At 50.2% G+C, this 17,631-nt stretch overlaps 6 protein-coding genes across 6 annotated transcripts; 4 read left to right on the top strand and 2 right to left on the bottom strand.

Moving 5' to 3' along the window:
- Positions 1-475: 475 nt before the first annotated feature.
- PGRI_095010 (deoxyhypusine synthase) lies at positions 476-1,561 on the bottom strand (the record flags this gene model as incomplete). Its single annotated transcript, XM_040797214.1, has 2 exons — positions 476-1,285; positions 1,343-1,561. The coding sequence occupies 2 exons, from the start codon at positions 1,559-1,561 to the stop codon at positions 476-478; spliced, it is 1,029 nt and encodes a 342-aa protein (XP_040650025.1).
- A 927-nt stretch (positions 1,562-2,488) lies between these two features.
- PGRI_095020 (uncharacterized protein) lies at positions 2,489-3,052 on the top strand (the record flags this gene model as incomplete). The annotated part of the gene is made up of 1 exon (XM_040797215.1): positions 2,489-3,052. One exon carries the CDS (start codon positions 2,489-2,491, stop codon positions 3,050-3,052), a length of 564 nt encoding a protein of 187 aa, XP_040650026.1.
- Positions 3,053-3,613: 561 nt separating this feature from the next.
- On the top strand, positions 3,614-9,641 carry PGRI_095030 (MYB DNA-binding domain protein; the record flags this gene model as incomplete). Its single annotated transcript, XM_040797216.1, has 2 exons — positions 3,614-7,612; positions 7,680-9,641. 2 exons carry the CDS (start codon positions 3,614-3,616, stop codon positions 9,639-9,641), a joined length of 5,961 nt encoding a protein of 1,986 aa, XP_040650027.1.
- Positions 9,642-10,135: 494 nt separating this feature from the next.
- PGRI_095040 (cytochrome P450) lies at positions 10,136-11,853 on the top strand (the record flags this gene model as incomplete). The annotated part of the gene is made up of 4 exons (XM_040797217.1): positions 10,136-10,354; positions 10,414-11,047; positions 11,104-11,426; positions 11,479-11,853. 4 exons carry the CDS (start codon positions 10,136-10,138, stop codon positions 11,851-11,853), a joined length of 1,551 nt encoding a protein of 516 aa, XP_040650028.1.
- Positions 11,854-12,223: 370 nt separating this feature from the next.
- PGRI_095050 (putative C6 transcription factor) lies at positions 12,224-14,483 on the top strand (the record flags this gene model as incomplete). The annotated part of the gene is made up of 3 exons (XM_040797218.1): positions 12,224-12,333; positions 12,396-13,266; positions 13,317-14,483. The coding sequence occupies 3 exons, from the start codon at positions 12,224-12,226 to the stop codon at positions 14,481-14,483; spliced, it is 2,148 nt and encodes a 715-aa protein (XP_040650029.1).
- A 255-nt stretch (positions 14,484-14,738) lies between these two features.
- PGRI_095060 (Major facilitator superfamily domain, general substrate transporter) lies at positions 14,739-16,360 on the bottom strand (the record flags this gene model as incomplete). The annotated part of the gene is made up of 4 exons (XM_040797219.1): positions 14,739-15,170; positions 15,222-15,624; positions 15,675-16,098; positions 16,168-16,360. 4 exons carry the CDS (start codon positions 16,358-16,360, stop codon positions 14,739-14,741), a joined length of 1,452 nt encoding a protein of 483 aa, XP_040650030.1.
- Positions 16,361-17,631: the final 1,271 nt, after the last annotated feature.

The raw sequence follows: 17,631 nt of genomic DNA on the forward strand, positions 1-17,631 counted from the left end.
GTCGGTGTGTGTTGATCGACCCCCACTCAGGGGAATATCAATTTGGGAGTGGCGAACTCGGTTTATCGAATTTTTCCCCTTTCCCTTTTGCCACTGGACTTTTCAATCCCTGGCTCGGAAACTGTTCGGTTTCAGGCACGGCACATTTGTTACCCGTGGACCATTTGGTATAGACAGATTGTATGGGAATCCAATCCTGAAACAATTGAAACAATTGAAACAATTCAAACCCAAAATGGACCACTTTTTGATGTTGATGCTGATTGGCTCTTTGAAAAAGAAACCATTTCTAGACCGCGGGTTCCCGCGTTGCTTGGCAATAAGTCCCGATACCGAGACTCGAGAGTGAAATTAATTTTGGGATTCGGCACGAGCAAAGGAAGCCGCCACAATCATGGGGAATACTGCTGTAGCCTCAGCATAGACCTGATTTTTTTTTTTTTCAAGTTAGCTCGGCCCCAAATAAGACAATAGACTAACTCACCTTGACAGACTTGGCATCCGCCTTGATTTTGCCCCAGCTCACCGCTTCATCCGGCCGTGCACCCGCATCACTACCGTCGAACTCCTGTGCAGTATTCACATACACTGCGTGTTCAGCCCCATTGCGCATTAGGCATGCATTGGCAATGTGGTGCTTAACCAGCCCACCGCCCAAGATTATCATACCGGCACGTGTCGCCCGGACGGCCATGGTGTTAATACGGCGTACATCGTCCACGATATCCACCCGGAGTCGTTGCGGGGAAGACTTGAAGGTGTGAAAGTAAAGCATGTCACCCAGAGATCCATCTGTCAGGGCAGGACAGAACACGGGGATTCCGTTCCGGGCCGCCCAGTACAGAACTGAATCCTCGTGGTTGATCTCACGACCCAGTCGCTCGGTGATGAGGCTTGGCGTCCAGTGAAGCTCGTCTTCCTCCTCGCCAGTCTCCCGAGCCTTAACCTTAGCAGCCTCCTGCTCCTCCAACATCTTGTCCAAAATGGGCACTACCCAATCCTCAAAGGCACAGTAGTTATTATTGGGCACGAGAAGGTTGCCAATGCGATTGAGACCCTTAGCGCGAAGTCCAGCACCGGGAGTTGAGAACGATCCGAGATATGTTGGGGCCAGACATTTGATCAAATCCTCCTCCACACCGCCAGCAGTGGTCACGATTGCGGAAACATGATTGTGTTTCACCAAATAACGTAAGGTGTCACGAAGACCGGACGAAATCAAGTTCGATGTATAGCCGAGGAAGATGGTAGTTTTGTTTCCAGTTTCGGGATCACGGAAGGCGCGCTAAGGAGATCATTAGAATTTCAAGGATTCAAAGATTGCAATCATCTTTAGATGTACCATTTCATTAATGATTTGAGCAGCCTCCGCGACTGCACTGCCCTGGAAACCGGTATGGGCCATGCTGTCCACCATCTCCGCGACAGTGATATTTCGGCCCTGAAACTTATCGAAATCCACCCCGCTCACGACATGAGAGCCCTCTGGAACTGGTTGCGAACTTTGGAGAACGGAGTCGGTAACTGAGGAGGGGACTGCTGAAGGTTGCTGGGCGCCCATATTTGCGAGGGATTGGAATAGGGAAGGAAGGGAAAGAAAAGAAAGGGAATATGTAGTTATAGAAGGTGTAAACAAATAAATTCGCTGAAATGGGTTAGTGAGATGAGAAGATAGGAAAACAGTTCTAAATAGAAAGTAGCTTGGTTCGGAGAAGAGAGGGGCAGTTGATCAATTTTCTTTTTTTCTTTTTCTTTTTTTTTTTTTTTTGGCGGGGAACTGCATGAGTCTGGGCCTCGATGCCTTGGTGCCTTGGCACCCTAATGCCTAAGGTGTCTATCTAGATGTTAATCTACAATTTGACCTCGGGAGATTCCATGGAGATACCTAGGTAGCTTTGAATAATTGAAGCATGTGCCATAATATTGAAGCGTCAGTATTACTCTAGCACTCTATATTCTACATAGTAATTTATCTATTTTAATACATTATTCCTACATACTATAACTACATAGAGTTAGGAAGCACACCTGGGCATCCACCACACTAACATTAAATCGGGTTAGTGCCTAATACTATCCAATAGAGACTAACCCGGACCAGGTCACGGGACGTACCTTCTACCATTAATACATCATTCTTGTCACTTTCCTACTACTTGTACCAGATATCCTCTCATAATTGATTTCTCCATATTTAGTGCCAGACTCCTACAAAATGACTGAGCCCGCCCTTTGCTCTCCCGATCATAAAAATGGCTGCCTGGAGGGTCTACCTCTTAGAAAGTACCAATATCAAGGAAGGCATCATTTCTATCGTATACTAGATGATGAAATTGGCAGGCGCGAACGAGCAGTTGAAGAACCTGAACATGTACTTTTTTCTATTGACCCTGTAGACTTACAGCACGACTTCCTCGATCCAAGCAGTAGCTGCTTTTCAAAAGTTCGTTTTTCGTACGATATAGAGCACAGCTTAGTACTCGTGAAAATGCCTTCCAAAGAGCATGGGGCTGCCACAGGGACTCTTGCCAGTGAAGTGTCAAAACAACTGGGACGGATGGGACCCAACGTGGAGAACGAGATCGTGGCCTTTTCCGGATCTGGGATTCGAGCTGAGGGTAGGGGGAAGGAAGCCGACTTCGCATGGGGACCTCAAGTCCCCCCAGATGCTGTCGATGATTCAGGATCGGTGACGGTCGCTGTCGAAGTGGCTGTTTCTCAAAAACCCACCATGCTCAAACGGGACATTGACTATTGGTTGAGTCCCACAGCTGGGAACGCGAATCTAGTCATTGCCGTCAAAGTGGGAAGATCAGACCCTGAAGTCAGCATTGAATTATGGCGACAGGCCGACAGAGGCGCTCACCGCACCCAGCACACCATCATCAAAAAAGTGAACAGCAGGGTGATCATTTTGGGGGATGAGGTGACTATTCCATTCAAGGATTTGCTTGGAAGAGAAAGGTCGGCCCCAGGAGAGATCGATGTGACAATCACGAAAGAGCAATTGGAAAGGGTGGCGAGAGCAATTTGGAGTCAACAGCGCTTCTAGTGTGACAACTGATTCCAACACAACCTTCCTTCAGAGCTCCTTGAAGTCTCACGAACTCATCTTCTTACATCTTCCAACATATTACTCGGTTCTCTCCTCGGTTTCCTTCTCGGTTTCCTTCTCCATTCTTCCATATTGCATTTGTGTTGCATAACATCCGGCGCAAGGAGCTCGCATGATTTTGCCGATCTTCTAACGTGCCAGTGTTTTCTGTTTTCCACGTTAAATCCCCTTATCTCGAACCTGTCAACCTGTCAACTTGAATTATCCATTTGGAATTTAGCACTCCAATCCCACAAAAAAAACAAAAAACAAAACAAAAACACGACGTGATATTGGGTTTCCTTGAAACAGATTACACCTTACCCGATCGGGTACCCTTTAACCTTTTGTCCATAGGGTCCGTGCATTGCTTGTCACGTGCAGACCCTCCCGAGCGTTCTCCATCTCTGGGTAGGTGATGGATTCTGCATTCCAACCGCCTTGGGCTGATTTGCACTGTACATTGAACGTGCTGGAGCGCTAACCCAGACTATAGCTTCATGATAGCATGACGCAATAATGTCCTCCCGATTCCCCCCATCGTCCGGGTTCAATTCCCGTGACCGTTCTCCGCAGCGATTTGGAGACCGTCGCCCCCCGGTCGGTCCTCGTGGTCCTGACGACGGACCTGCACACTTTGGCAGAGACCCACCGCGTGGTCCAAGGGCCCTTGTTGACTCCCCTCGTGGGGGCCATTTTGGTGGTCGTGGCAGAGGTTATGGCCGTGGTGACTTTCGTGACCGCGACCCACGAGACCGTGACCGAGATCGCGACTTTCGAGATAACCGCGATGGCCCACCATTTCGCCGAGATATGGACCGGGACTGGGTTCGTCGCGACCGCGATTTCGATCCTCGGGACAACCGGATTGGTTTTGGCCGAGGCCGCTCAAGATCTCCGACACGCGACTTTCGGGACATAAGGGAGCCCCTAGGGCGCGATTTTGATCTGGTTCGGATGCGACGCAACTCGAGGGATAGTATCATGTCTGCATCTTCAGGAGGGCCAGAGGGTCCCCCTCCTAATGGTGGCCATATACACCGAGGAGGCATGCGAGGGCGTGGTCGCGGAGATTGGGAAGGAGGCCGCGGCCGTGGTCGTCCACCCTTCCTCGATGATCGTGATCTTTTCCGTCGCCGCAGTCGATCCCGCGAACAGTGGCGTGGACGTGATCGGATGGTGGATCGCGATAGAGATCGAGACATGGACCGGGATCGTGCATTAGATCGCGATCGGATGATGGACCGAGATCGTGACCGAGATCTTCCACGTCCGAGAGATCGAGATCGAGAATTAGATCGCGATTTGGACCGTCGAGATCGTTTTGACCGGCGTGAAGATTGGGACAACCGACGACCTGATCGCGAGGACCATCGCGCAGCGGACTTCTGGAAACGAGACCGCCCTCCAAGCCGTGCAGATAGCCGGGCAGCTAGCGGCTCAACCACTTCCTCGCATCCTCCTATAGCACCTGGCCCTGGACCAAGCCTAGTAGATCGCCTGCCTGACCATCCCCAAGTGGATCATGGTCGGAAACCTTCAACCGTTCCTAGCATTCCGAACCTGGAACCTACACGAGACTCCGAACGAGACGATCCTGTCGCTGTTAGAGCTAGTGCTGGTCGACCTGACGCCATCAGGCTCGATGTTATTCGCCCCGATGCTCCTCGACCGGATGTCGTTCGACCGGATACTGTTCGCCCCGATGCTCTTCGACCGGATGCTCCTCGACAGGATGATCCTCGACCGGATGCTCTTCGCCCTGATGCTCCCCGAATGGATGCAGTTCGATCCGATGCTACGAAGAACCTACCTCTCATTCGGAACTCACCACCTCCAGCCGCCCCCCAGGTGCCCGCCTTTGGCTCGGTAGCCGCACCCATCACAAGTGCTCCAAACAGAGATTCTTCAGACCAGCGCACGGCACCCAATTCTGCTTTTCCCACAGAGAGAGACCGAAGTGAAGTCCCGCAACGCCAACCAGCCCAACCTCCTACAGGGCCCAAGGCAGAAAGAACCGACATCACACAGCCTGTTGAGTCTCGCAGCCGCTTTGAAGGCCCCTGGGAGGCTGGCAAGCAGCAAGCAGCGTCTCCTCGCCCCTTTAAACCAACTACCAATCTCCCTGATGTAACACCACCCACCGGTCCAGCTGCCATGACTCGGCAAGATTCGAGTGTAGGGCCCAACGAAGCATTTGGGGCCGGGAGGTCGAACTCGCTCACCTCTTCCCCTACTTTTACAAGAATTCCACCGCCTGCCCCACGCGCATTATCCCGTGAGCCCTCCATGTCGCCTAGAATGCAATCGTCTGGCATTCCAACCGGCCCTCGAGCATTGCAATGGAATCCCTCCCCGCGTGGCCGTAAAGGCAGCAAGCAATGGGTGCGACCTGGCTATGGTCGAACACCTTCGATTCCCAATGCACTACCGAAACAAGAGCCAGTCGATGAGAGCGAAGGTGTTTCCCCTGCCAGTGAAGCCACACGGTCTCTATTACCACCTCATATAGATGAGCCTGAGAGTGGCGAGATTCTTCCCCATAAACCTGCGAGGGAACCCTCGCCTGTTTCCCCGTCATTGAACCTCCCATCACGGCGTAGTTTATCAGCCGTTGACATTCAAACAATTGATGTCAATGAACCCTCCGAGAAGCGCGGTACCGAAAAACCCTCCTTGATACCGGATTTTGAGGGTTCAAGTGACGAGGACGATGGAGAGAAGATCATTTTTACTCAGGAGTATCTTGATGAAAGGAAGCGGATCTTTGAAAAGGATATGGAGTCACTCCGAGCAGAATTGCCTCCACCACCTTTGGAAGATTCGGCTGTCGTCGCTCTGTTGCTTAAAATCCAACTACTTGGCATGGTAGCCGACGAGCAGACAATTGAACGTCCCCTCGCAGCACTCGCCGAACGAGTGTTAGAACGACCAGTGGATCCTTTGCCCTCAGTAGAGGATGAAGAGGCAACAGATCACCCAAGCACTGAGCGAGTAGTCTCTTTTGTTTCTACCCTACCCGAGCGCGAGCCAGAGCCAATTACGGAAACGATCATTCCCCCTGTGGTACGTCCGGGTGAGGTTACTGTCGAAAGCCTTCCATTCTTGCACTCAGGTCCCCCAACACCGATTTCAGATATGGTTGTATACCATGAGAACATTGCGACCCAAAATCGTCTCAGGGACGCGTTCAGCAAACAACTTTCACAGTGGCAAGCGGAAACTTTTAGGAAAAACGCAATCCTTAGGGACGAATACGTGTCTCACTATAAGCACTGGCGAATGGCTATTTGGGAGCTCGATCGTATGAAGGACAAGAAGTCTGTGACCCCTGGTCCAGCCTCTCCTCAAGTTTCCACCGTTCCAACTACACCGGCGCCCATGCCTGAAGGTCGCGAAGGACGTCGGTACAAAGGGAACAGTGAGCTCGATTTTCTCAATGCTTTGAAAGCTTCTGAAATCTCCGCGCAAGAAGAGCTTGAGCGTCGACGAATCAAGATGGCTACTGCTCGGCCCGATTTGGGCCGTGAAGCGATCATCCCCAACATGCTCGAACCGCGGGAGGTAAAGGCTCGCATCTATAAAGATGTGAACAACACCATTGAGTGCAACAGGGCTCTGGATGTTTTCGGCTTCGTGCCACCCCCCAATGACTTCACCCCGGAGGAGCATATGATTTTCACGGACGCCTTTATGGCACATCCAAAACAGTGGGGCAAGATTGCTGAATCTTTGCCCGGTCGAAATTTCCAGCAATGTATCGTACATTATTATCTCACCAAGGAAGAGATTAAGTACAAGGCCAAGCTCAGCAAGCGCTGGAGTAAGCGGAAGGGAACTAAAAAGGGCCCACGACCAAAGTCAAACGCCCTCATCGCAGACTTAAGTGTGGTGAAACCTGACTTTGTTGGCGAGGAGGAGCCACCCGCTGTCACAGACACCGGTCGTCCACGTCGTGCAGCTGCACCCACGTTTGGCGAGTCCGCCGAGGCAGAAAGCGCGCCAGTTGGCCGTCGGGCTCAGCTTGGCAAGGACGGCGAACCGGTGGAAAGACCGTCTCGGCGTGGCGGACGAGGCGGAGCTGCTCGGGCTGCACGGCGCGTGAAGACCGCTACTCAACCGGATCCGAAAGCTCAAGTGGTAGCCTCACAGGGAAATCTGCCTCCAATTGTACCCCCAGCGCCAGTTCATCCTGGAAGCGAGGTGGAATTGCCCCCTGATCAGATCTTGGAAGGGTACGAGTCCCGGGAACGAGAGCGTGCCGAGAAAGAATCTTCAACACCAATCCCGCGAGGTAGGGTGGGACGAGGAAAGGGAAAAGAAGGAGTATATATATTTGAGTCTACTGAAGTTGACCCGTCTCTGACAAGCAAACAGCTTGAGACGGGCTATGGCTCCTTGCAACCAACGAGTTATTGGTCTGTACCGGAGCAGCGCGATTTCCCTGCCTTGTTGGGACATTTTGGCCGTGATTTCGAGGGTATCTCGGGCTGGATGAAGACCAAAACAACGGTGATGGTATGTATTCGGCCCTTTCGCCCTTTGTTTGTGTTTGTCGCCTAGCCGGCTAACTTGCATGATGTAGGTCAAAAACTTCTATCAACGCCGCCTGGACTCTGGTCAGAAAGACTTCGAGTTGATTTTAACAGACGCAGAGGAGAAGAAGGCGCGCGGCGAGCCCACAGGACCGCTTCCTACTCCAAGTGTTGCGCCAAAGCGACGATACGAGGCGACTCCGTCTTCTATTATTCCTCGTCCACTTGCCCCTCATGGGGACCCTATGGCTGAGGCCGATGAAATACGATTCCCTAAAGGCAAGGCTGTTGGTCTCTCACCGCAGCCAATGTCTCTGCATGGGCGACCTCCACCCGATAAGGAGCGAAATGTCGGTCGCTACCAGCCACTCGCACAAGCTTCCGCTGCTTCACCAGTGCCCTCTACTGCAACTTTGATTGAAGAGTCGACTCGGGCCATTCGCGCGCAGGGAGGGCCATCCCACCGCATTCAGGGCCCACGCCTTGGGTATTTTACAGAGGATAGACGAGACTCTTCGGTATTGCCCCATGTCACTTCCCGGACGCAAGAACTACCAATGTCCACGCGCCACTCTGGCTCTATGCCATCAGATATGCCACGAATGGAACCTTTGTCTGCGCAAGGCTACATGCCCGCACAGCAGCAAACTTCTCTCCTTTCATCGGCCCACTCACGTCACCCCAGCCTAACACAACCCCCCGGCTCGCCAACCCAACAGCTTAGACCAGAACTCGACGTTTCGTCTGTTCACCGCGATCCTTTTGCACAAAGACCCTACTACTCACTCGCAGGGCAACCCATGGGTCTAGCCCAGTCACCACGCCCTGTGTTGTCGCCAGTGAAGGATGTCCCTCGCCCGAGTGCTACCCCTGCCCCCGACGCAACTCGTCAGGTGCCTGCTAAACGGTCTAACATTATGAGCATCCTTAATGATGAACCCGAAGAGCCTCAGCCGCGCAAACGATTTGCCAGCGAGCAGGCTCCAACTGCCCCTGGCGTAACCACAGGCTTAAACACACGGCCTGTATACCAGGCTGGCGCAACCCCTCGTCATGAAGACACTATCATGTCAGGTATGTCGCAAAAGCCCCCTGGTTATGCCCAGCAAAGCCAATATCAGCCATCTTCTCGCGGATACGAGTATCCTGGCTATGGAACCCCTCATGGCGGCTCAGGCACGTCGGCGAATAACGACTGGATGGCACGTTTTGATCCACGGGCGCAACAAACACCACCGCAGCCTCAGGCTCAATCACTTCCATCACAGCAGCAGCAAAGCGGCCGCCAGGGCTCCTATTCATCTTACACGGCAACTCCAAGCCAATCTTCGGTGCCTTTGACGAATCTTCCTGCCCCGTCCCCAGCGCCGACTCCCCCGCCAACAAATGCCTCTCAACGATCGGCTTATCCCAATGTTTTTTCGCAAGCCTCCTCCGCTCAAGCACCTATGCCCTCTGGATCCCGAGATATGACCTCGCAACCGACTTCATATCGACAAGGGTCACCTGGCCCACGTTCTAGTATTCCATATGGATCGCGACAAGATCCACCAACGCCAGGACAGTCTTCCGCTAGCTTGTATGGTATGCATTCGCGCCAGTCCGCAACGCCAACTGCAGTACAGTCACATAGCTATCAACAGCATGTGCAAACAATGGTCAGTGGGTCGCATCAGCCGCAATCCCACCGGTCCACCCCTGTCAACTTACCCGGTGCATCTTCACAGTACGGACACAATACCCCTCCTCCCCAGTCCCAGGCTGGCCGGTCAATGGCATCGCTGGCGAGCCTCGGTCGTTCATATACTCCTCCGTCGGCTCTACATCCCTCTATGAGCGGAGGCACCATGAGTAGCTATGCTCCCCCTCAGTCATCCGGGCCTGGATCGATACCGCCACTCCACCAACGACCTTCAGGATCGCTTGGTGACACTGTGTCCACCCCAACACATCACCGTGTCTACAGTCATGGGTCAGCTCAAGGTGGACTGCCCCCTTCACAACCTCGCTAGGGTACGATTGATTTGAATGAACTTCATGTGGAGTGTAAGACCGTAATGGGATCGGTTGTACATTAATTTGTGTTTTGTTTTTTTCTTTTAGCGTTCTGGTGCCAAGGATATTCATTCGATGGTTTAAATGTATAACTAGATGAATGATTTTATGTGTCAAATCTTGATCTAATGAATTCGTACTTGAATATCTAAATACCGATGGGATGAATGGATCCATGGATATGTACATAGTACAATGCTTAGTAAGGAACAGCTTCCGTGGGGAACCTTGGAAGTGCGGAATGAACATTCCGTCACTGCGCTGTGGATACAATTACCCTGTGGTGTTGATGGCCTATGAGAGACTACTTTGGATTTTGTCACTTATGACTGGCTGCCATGTCATCTTCTTGCCGATAATAGCCATGAGAGAGACACGGAAATATGCCGATCAAGGGCTATAAGAGATGCATGCGTTCTCTTTCTCTCACAGAAGCCTGCATCTCAACACCATGGCAATCCAAACAGTTGCAGTCGCCGTTATCACGGTAATTTATTTTGTCATTCGCTATTTCAACCGCACCGATATCCCTAAGATCAAAGGTATCCCGGAGATCCCTGGAGTACCTATCTTTGGCAACCTACTACAATTAGGAGATCAGCATGCAACAGTTACGGGGAAATGGGCGAAGAAATTCGGTCCAGTTTTCCAAGTCCGCATGGGAAACAAGGTCAGTGTACAAAATACTTTGATTTCGAGTTGGATTTTCTGATTTAATGCCTCTGATAGCGTATCGTGTTCGCCAACAGCTTTGAATCTGTCCGTCAATTGTGGATCAAGGACTCGTCTGCTCTGATCTCCCGCCCGACATTCCACACCTTCCACAGCGTCGTGTCTAGCTCACAAGGGTTCACTGTCGGAACCTCCCCGTGGGATGATTCCTGCAAGAAACGCCGTAAGGCAGCTGCCACTGCTTTGAATCGACCAGCGGTACAATCCTATATGCCCATCATCGACCTCGAATCCAACTCCAGTATTAAAGAGTTATACCGGGATAGCCAGAACGGCAAGCATGATGTGAATCCCACTGCATACTTCCAGCGATATGCCCTCAACACCAGTTTGACTCTGAACTATGGGTTCCGTATCGAGGGGAACGTGGATGATACACTCCTGCACGAGATTGTGGACGTGGAGCGTGGCGTGTCCAACTTCCGCAGCACTTCCAACAACTGGCAGGATTACATTCCCCTATTGCGCATCTTCCCCAAGATGAACAATGAGGCCGCCGACTTCCGGGGTCGCCGTGATAAATATCTGACCTACTTGCTTGATATGCTCAAAGATCGCATCGCTAAGGGAACTGATAAGCCTTGCATTACTGGTAATATCTTGAAGGATCCCGAAGCTAAACTGAATGACGGTGAGTTACAAAAATGATTTCGTGAATGTTCAAGTGAGTACTGATCTATCCTCTAGCTGAGGTAAAATCGATCTGTTTGACTATGGTCTCGGCAGGTCTTGACACTGTTCCGGGTAACTTGATTATGGGAATTGCTTATCTGGCATCCGAAGACGGCCAAAGAATTCAGAAAAAGGCATACGATGCGATTATGGAGGTCTACCCGGATGGGGATGCTTGGGAGAAATGTTTAGTGGAAGAGAAGGTCCCGTATGTGACTGCACTGGTCAAGGAGATCTTGCGGTTCTGGACAGTTATTCCCATTTGTCTGCCACGCGAGAGCACCAAGGATATCCAGTGGAATGGAGCCACCATTCCGGCCGGCACGACTTTCTTCATGGTATGTTGCTCTTTTCTTTCACTCTTCGGACTATGCTGACAGGGGCCTATAGAATGCTTGGGCTGCCGATTACGACGAAGACCACTTTAAGGATGCTGATAAATTTATTCCGGAGCGTTATATGGAGATCAATGAGGGTGCAGGCACTCCCCACTACGCATATGGAGCGGGATCACGTATGTGTGCAGGCTCACATCTCGCCAATCGTGAGCTGTTTACTGCTTTTATCCGTCTCATCACTGCTTTCCACATGGACACGGCAAAGGAGGTCGCCGACCGACCAATTCTTAATGCAATTGAATGCAATTCGATTGCGACAGCCTTGACAACTGAGCCAAAGCCATTCAAGGTCGGCTTTACTGCACGCGACCCTAAGAAGCTTGAGCAGTGGATTGCTGAGAGCGATGAGCGCACCAAGGATCTATAAGAGAAGAGCGTTGTCTTTCTATTTGATATGATTCCCTCTTCGTACTAAAGACAAAAAGACAAAATATAGATATATTGACTATATGTATTAATCGACCTTTTCGGGCTTTTTCGTATATTGTAGGCTTTGGAAACAGAGACTTGAGTGATTTTTGAGAAAGTCAGTGATTCAGAGATGTAGAGATACTAATTTATTGTTAAATCTTCGAACATTGTCTAACTTATTAGCCATTTCCCCATCTCTTGCTGTTTTTATATGTGCCATTGTAAATGTTCCACAACGGAATCTCCCCGCATCTTCTCCACACTCTTCTTCCTCTTCCCCTTCACATCACCCTGAAACGAATTCCGATATTTGAAATCATTTTCAGATGAATACCCCGCAGATATATCCTACCAACCACTGGGATAACCCCTCGGTGGATGAGGCGAACGATGGTCGACCGCGGAAGAAACGCCGTAAATACATCGCCAAAGCCTGGTCGGTTTGGAAATGACTGTGTTCGAGATCTGTGGCTGACAACATGAAGCACTGAATGTAAGCGCCGCAAAATTAAATGCAATGGACAATCACCATGCCAGCGTTGCGGACGCCAGCACATTGACTGCATTTACGCTGAGAACTCTCGAGACAGTCCCGGCGAACAAGAGTATGCCCACCCCAGTTCGGTGTGGTTGGAACACTACTGATCTTGCATCGAAAAGGAACTTCAAGCAGCTGTTTGACCAAATGAGAGCCATGCAGGACCATATAACCCAGTTGTCTGCTAGTATTCGGTCAATGGCCGGCAGCGAACATTCTCCTGCAGGTATTTCTGCTACCGGCACTTATCAACTTTCTACCCAACGTTCACTCAGGCACTTATCCTCAGCAAAAGAGGCGTCATTCCAAGGCCCGACAACATCTGCATTTAGTTTTGACCTTGCAAAATCTAGCTTGCAGCAGCGCGGAATTGTGGAACGTGCCGAGGCTGACGATGAGGGAGATATGACTCGAGAACCTTCACCGCTGGCATCGCCATCGGCCCCAAATGAAGAACTTGGGACGCGCCAGACCCTAGATCCACTTTGGATGATCCCTAAAGCTGAGGCACTTCGCCTTTGCCGAGTCTATGAGGAGGAAATGGGCATCATGTACCCGATTCTGGAGCTTTCGGAGCTTTTGGACCAGGTTCACCTTCTCTACAACCCGATGGACCGCGCGCTTGGACAGATCCGCCAGTCTCATGGGCACAATGAACTGGTTCAAGAAGATGTTCATATTCTGCGCGTAGTGTTTGCCTGCGCATTGACAGCCGAAGCCAGTGGCCGAAGTGAACAGGCCATTGCTCTTTTTGACAGTGTACGAGAAGTTCAGGACAATTGTGTTTGGGGTGCGCCCGACATTAAGAACATCATATTTTTGACTCTTGTAGTTCGTCATGCCCAACCAACCATGAATGTCCGACATGCTAATTTCAATAGTCGATGTTCTATTTTCAAATGGACGAGGAAATCTTGGCGTGGCGCACCGTTGGTATCGTTGAGCGCATGTGTCTCGAGAAAGGTCTTCACCGACGGGAGACTCTGAAACAACCGGCTATCATAGCTGAGGGGAAGGATCGCGTTCTGCGACTTTTCTGGTCTATATACATTCTGGATATGCGCTGGAGCTTTGGGACTGGCATGCCGTTTGCGCTAGAGGAGACAGATATCGATCCATGGCTGCCAGAGCCTGACGATAAAACACCTTACCTGCGCGTGATGATCAGATATAGCCGGATTGCAGCGAAGGTGTGGAAGTTCATATCGGCTTTTAACAACACGAACGAAATCAAAAAGGAAGAGATGAACTATTTGGATTGGCAAGTGCTGCGTTGGGTGCATGCCATTCCAGACTCGTTGCGGCTCGATCACCCGATTTCTGTGGAGTCTGAAACTGCCATGGAAGGCTCACGGAGCTTGCGCAGACTACGTGCCCTCCTTTATCTTCGGGGCAATCAGCTACGCATGCTCATACATCGTCCTGTCCTTCATACGTCAGTACATGTGATGCGGTACCCTGGCGAATCAGAGACCGTGGTGGAAATCGCAAAAGATACAATCCGCTTCATTACTCGCTTGAACGATACATCGGACATCTATCAATTACAGCAAGTGGCATTTAATTGGTTCCTCGTCTCGGCTCTTGCTGCCCTATTCCTGGCAGTAGCCCAAGCCCCAACACAATTCAGTGGGTCATGTAAGGAGGAATTTTACTGGGCTTTGGAGCTGGTCAAAGGTGTCTCAGCCCAGTCTTATATCTCTCGCCGACTATGGAAGTCTATTCGAAGCCTCCGTAAGCTTGGTCCTCAATTGGGGTTAGGGGTCCAGAAAAGGCCCATCGAACCTGGGGTTGACCATTTAGATGCCCATGGCTCTCCTGCGTTGCCCCAGTCCGCCAGTACGGAGAGTCATACACCGCAGGATGGGGTGCAAATGACACAGGAGTTGATGGAGTGGTTTGAAGCAGTAGGAAATCTGGAGGATCAAATCATGGGGATGGGAACAGGCCCTGTACCAGATGGAGGACCTTACCAGCAGATGCCCGATGGGGGCTTCGTATTTGACTACGGCGAAGAATTGTCAAGTGTGATGAAAGATTTCTTTTGATGTACATATATCGACCATACAGATATGCCACCAAGTCAATGCGCATTCTAAGGCTTCTTCGGATTTGTGGCTTCATCAAAAGGTTTGTGCTTTTTGATATCACGATGGAATGTGTAGTATATTGGGGAGAATATCCAATGGCTGGAGACAAGTAAAAAGAATTAAAACAAAACGAATGTATGTAGGAGGAGCTGAAATCCTCCCGAGGTCCTGGCATTCATCCTTGAAACGCAATCAGAATACCTCAGGAACGTTCTAGTAGATATATTTGAACTCCAATTCTGCATCACCCGTCTGGACTCGTCGAGTGTCTTCTTTTTCACCACTTATAATTTGCTCCTTCACCTTGTTCTCCCGCCGCAGGTAGAGACCATATCCAGTCACCGTGAGTTGCGCCACCACAAGGGAACCTAAGGAGAAGGAATTACCCAACACATAGGGTGATGTACGATACACTTGGCCGGCAACAATACCAGCACAGTTGCCTAGTGTCTGCTGGAGGCCAATCGCAAGAGCGCGACGGTATTGTGGGGCGATATTCACGTTCAGCCAGGCGACGTTAAGACCAACGGAGGTATATGTGGTGATGCCAATGAGGAAAGTGGCAAAGTATAGGACGGCGGTATTATCTACTGTGAGAAGTATGATATAACCGACAAGGCCGAAGACATTCGCTGTAAAAATGTACTGTGAAAAGGTTAGCGAGGAACGATGTGGGAGATAAGGGGCTATACGCACCGATGCAAATTTTGAGTATCGGTCTGAGCACCAAGCAATTGCGATGAAGATCAAGGCAGCCCAGACATAGACAGGGACAGTCAAGACGTTACTCATCAGGGAATCATAGCCCATGCCACCCAAGATAGTGGGGAGGAAAGTGCTGAACCCATACAAAAGAATATCCTGACAGAATTGGATGACACTGCTGAACATCAACTTGGGATCTCTGATTGCGATACGCATCTCTTCCCAGCTAAACTCTTCACTTCCCATGTACTTGCGACGCTGCTCATTGCGCACCCGCATCATCCATTTCTCCTCTTCGGTGAGGAAGTAGGCCTCCGCCGGGTTATTTGGTAGACCGAACCAGATGAGAACGGCACAGATGATGCTGAATAGACCTTCAATGATATAGACCCATCTGAATCATTGTAAGCAATGACCTTTTGAGTGGAAGAAAAGAAAACATACCTCCATCCTGCTTTGCCACCAATTCCATCCATCTGCAAGAGCCCGTAGGCCAAGAGACCACCTACAGCCCCTGAGATGGCAGCACAACTCATCAGGTAGGAAACACGCTTTGCTTGTTCCTCTCGACGATAGACTGTAGTCAGGTAGAGATTGAGACAAGGGAACAGGCCAGCTTCGCAAGCACCTAAGATAAGACGAGTCGCGTAAAGAGCGCCCACGGACTGGATAAATCCAGTGAAAATGGTAGTCAGGGACCAAACGATGCAGAGGCCCGTCAGGATGTTGCGAGGTGTCAACTTCTTCATCATGACCGCCCATGGTGCTTCAAAAAGAACATATGTGACATAGAAGATGGAGACAGCGGTGGAAAACTGGCCTGGTGAAGCATTGATATCCTCGGGCATATTGGCAACCTTGACATTTCCTTATTTTTGTGAGCTAGTGTTCATTTTTTTTTTTTTTTTCCCGCAACGCCAGATTCAATCAAACTCACCGATACTTGATCTATCCAGGAAACAAGTCAGATAGGTCAACATGATGATGGGTACAAAGGCTGCATCCAGTTTGGCCAGGAGCTTTGCCTCTTTCTTTGGATCGAGTACCACATCTGAAGACTCGCCAGCGGCATAGTTTACTTCAGCATCCTCCTTCATGGAATCCTTCAACTCCAAGTTATTATGTGACATGGCTGGATCAAAATGGTTTAGCAAAAACAATCAAATCCAGGATTTAAAGAACATATATCCACGTGCTGAGTGGATCATGAGATTTCCAAGATTTGGGGAGACTCCTATCTTCGGATATAAGCCAAGACCTCGCAAAGATGTAAGTGGGGAAGATATCGGGCCGATGATAAGAGGGAGATTTGAGTAGTTTGGGGCCAAAAGAGGTAAGGGGCCAATTAGGAAAGTGATGAAACGATATAGTTTCCACTTCAAGCCAATCCGATGATCCGAATAGATTCTAACCCTGAAGAGGAAAGTCAATAAACGGCAATTTAGGCGCCAAAAAGGCGTAAAAAGGGACCGTAGAAGGCAAATTACGGGGTTCCCCAACATTTTCCCCAGACCATCGGTATGTGGATCCCGAACATGATAACCGAGGCTAATATATTGTAGTCAGAACATTATGATATGATATTAATATGTTGATATGGGGGTTTAATTACCTGTGGCATCCTTTTTTTCCCTTTCTCAAAAATGGCCAATATAGAAATGGCTCAAGAGGCAAGACTGCACTGTCGCCAAAATCAACTCACCAACACCGCGGGGGTTGCACCGGGATACTTACAAGCAAATCTTCTGGTACTTCCATCAAAATATGCTGCCGATTTCCATGATTTGTGTTTGCGAAACCCAGTTCCTTGTCCCTTACTAGGGATGACTGCTGTTCCTGGGGATCCAAACTCCATTCAACCGGCCGAGTGTATTCGATCCGAAGATTTTGATATTCGGACGGATTTCCCCAAATATCGAGTATATTCAGCCGGAAAATGCATCGAGAGCCGTCGTGACTTGTTAGATGTATGGGCCAAGGATCATGTGGGATTTTTGATAGGGTGCTCGTTCTCATTTGAGGATGCCCTAACAGCGGCAGGGTTGCCACCTCGTCACCAAAGAACTGGTACGATAGTTGCAATGTACCGATCGAACATTCCTTTATTACCTGCCGGAATATTCACTGGCGGTTACTGTATTGTATCCATGAGACCGTATCGTCCGGAACACATCGAGAGAGTGAGGGGGATCACTCGGGCGTATCTATCAACGCATGGAGAGCCTGTCGCCTGGGGATGGGATGGTGCAAAGCAATTAGGGATTCTTGATGTGACAAAGCCAGACTTTGGAGAACCACAAACATTTGAGGAGGGTGAAGTTCCAGTGTTCTGGGTAAGTTCGAACATATATAATCACATCATGTGATTCACATGATCACCGTCTAACCTTTATAGGCCTGT

The sequence above is a fragment of the Penicillium griseofulvum genome (assembly GCF_001561935.1).
Source record: "Penicillium griseofulvum strain PG3 chromosome Unknown contig_15, whole genome shotgun sequence".
Lineage (NCBI taxonomy): Eukaryota > Fungi > Ascomycota > Eurotiomycetes > Eurotiales > Aspergillaceae > Penicillium > Penicillium griseofulvum.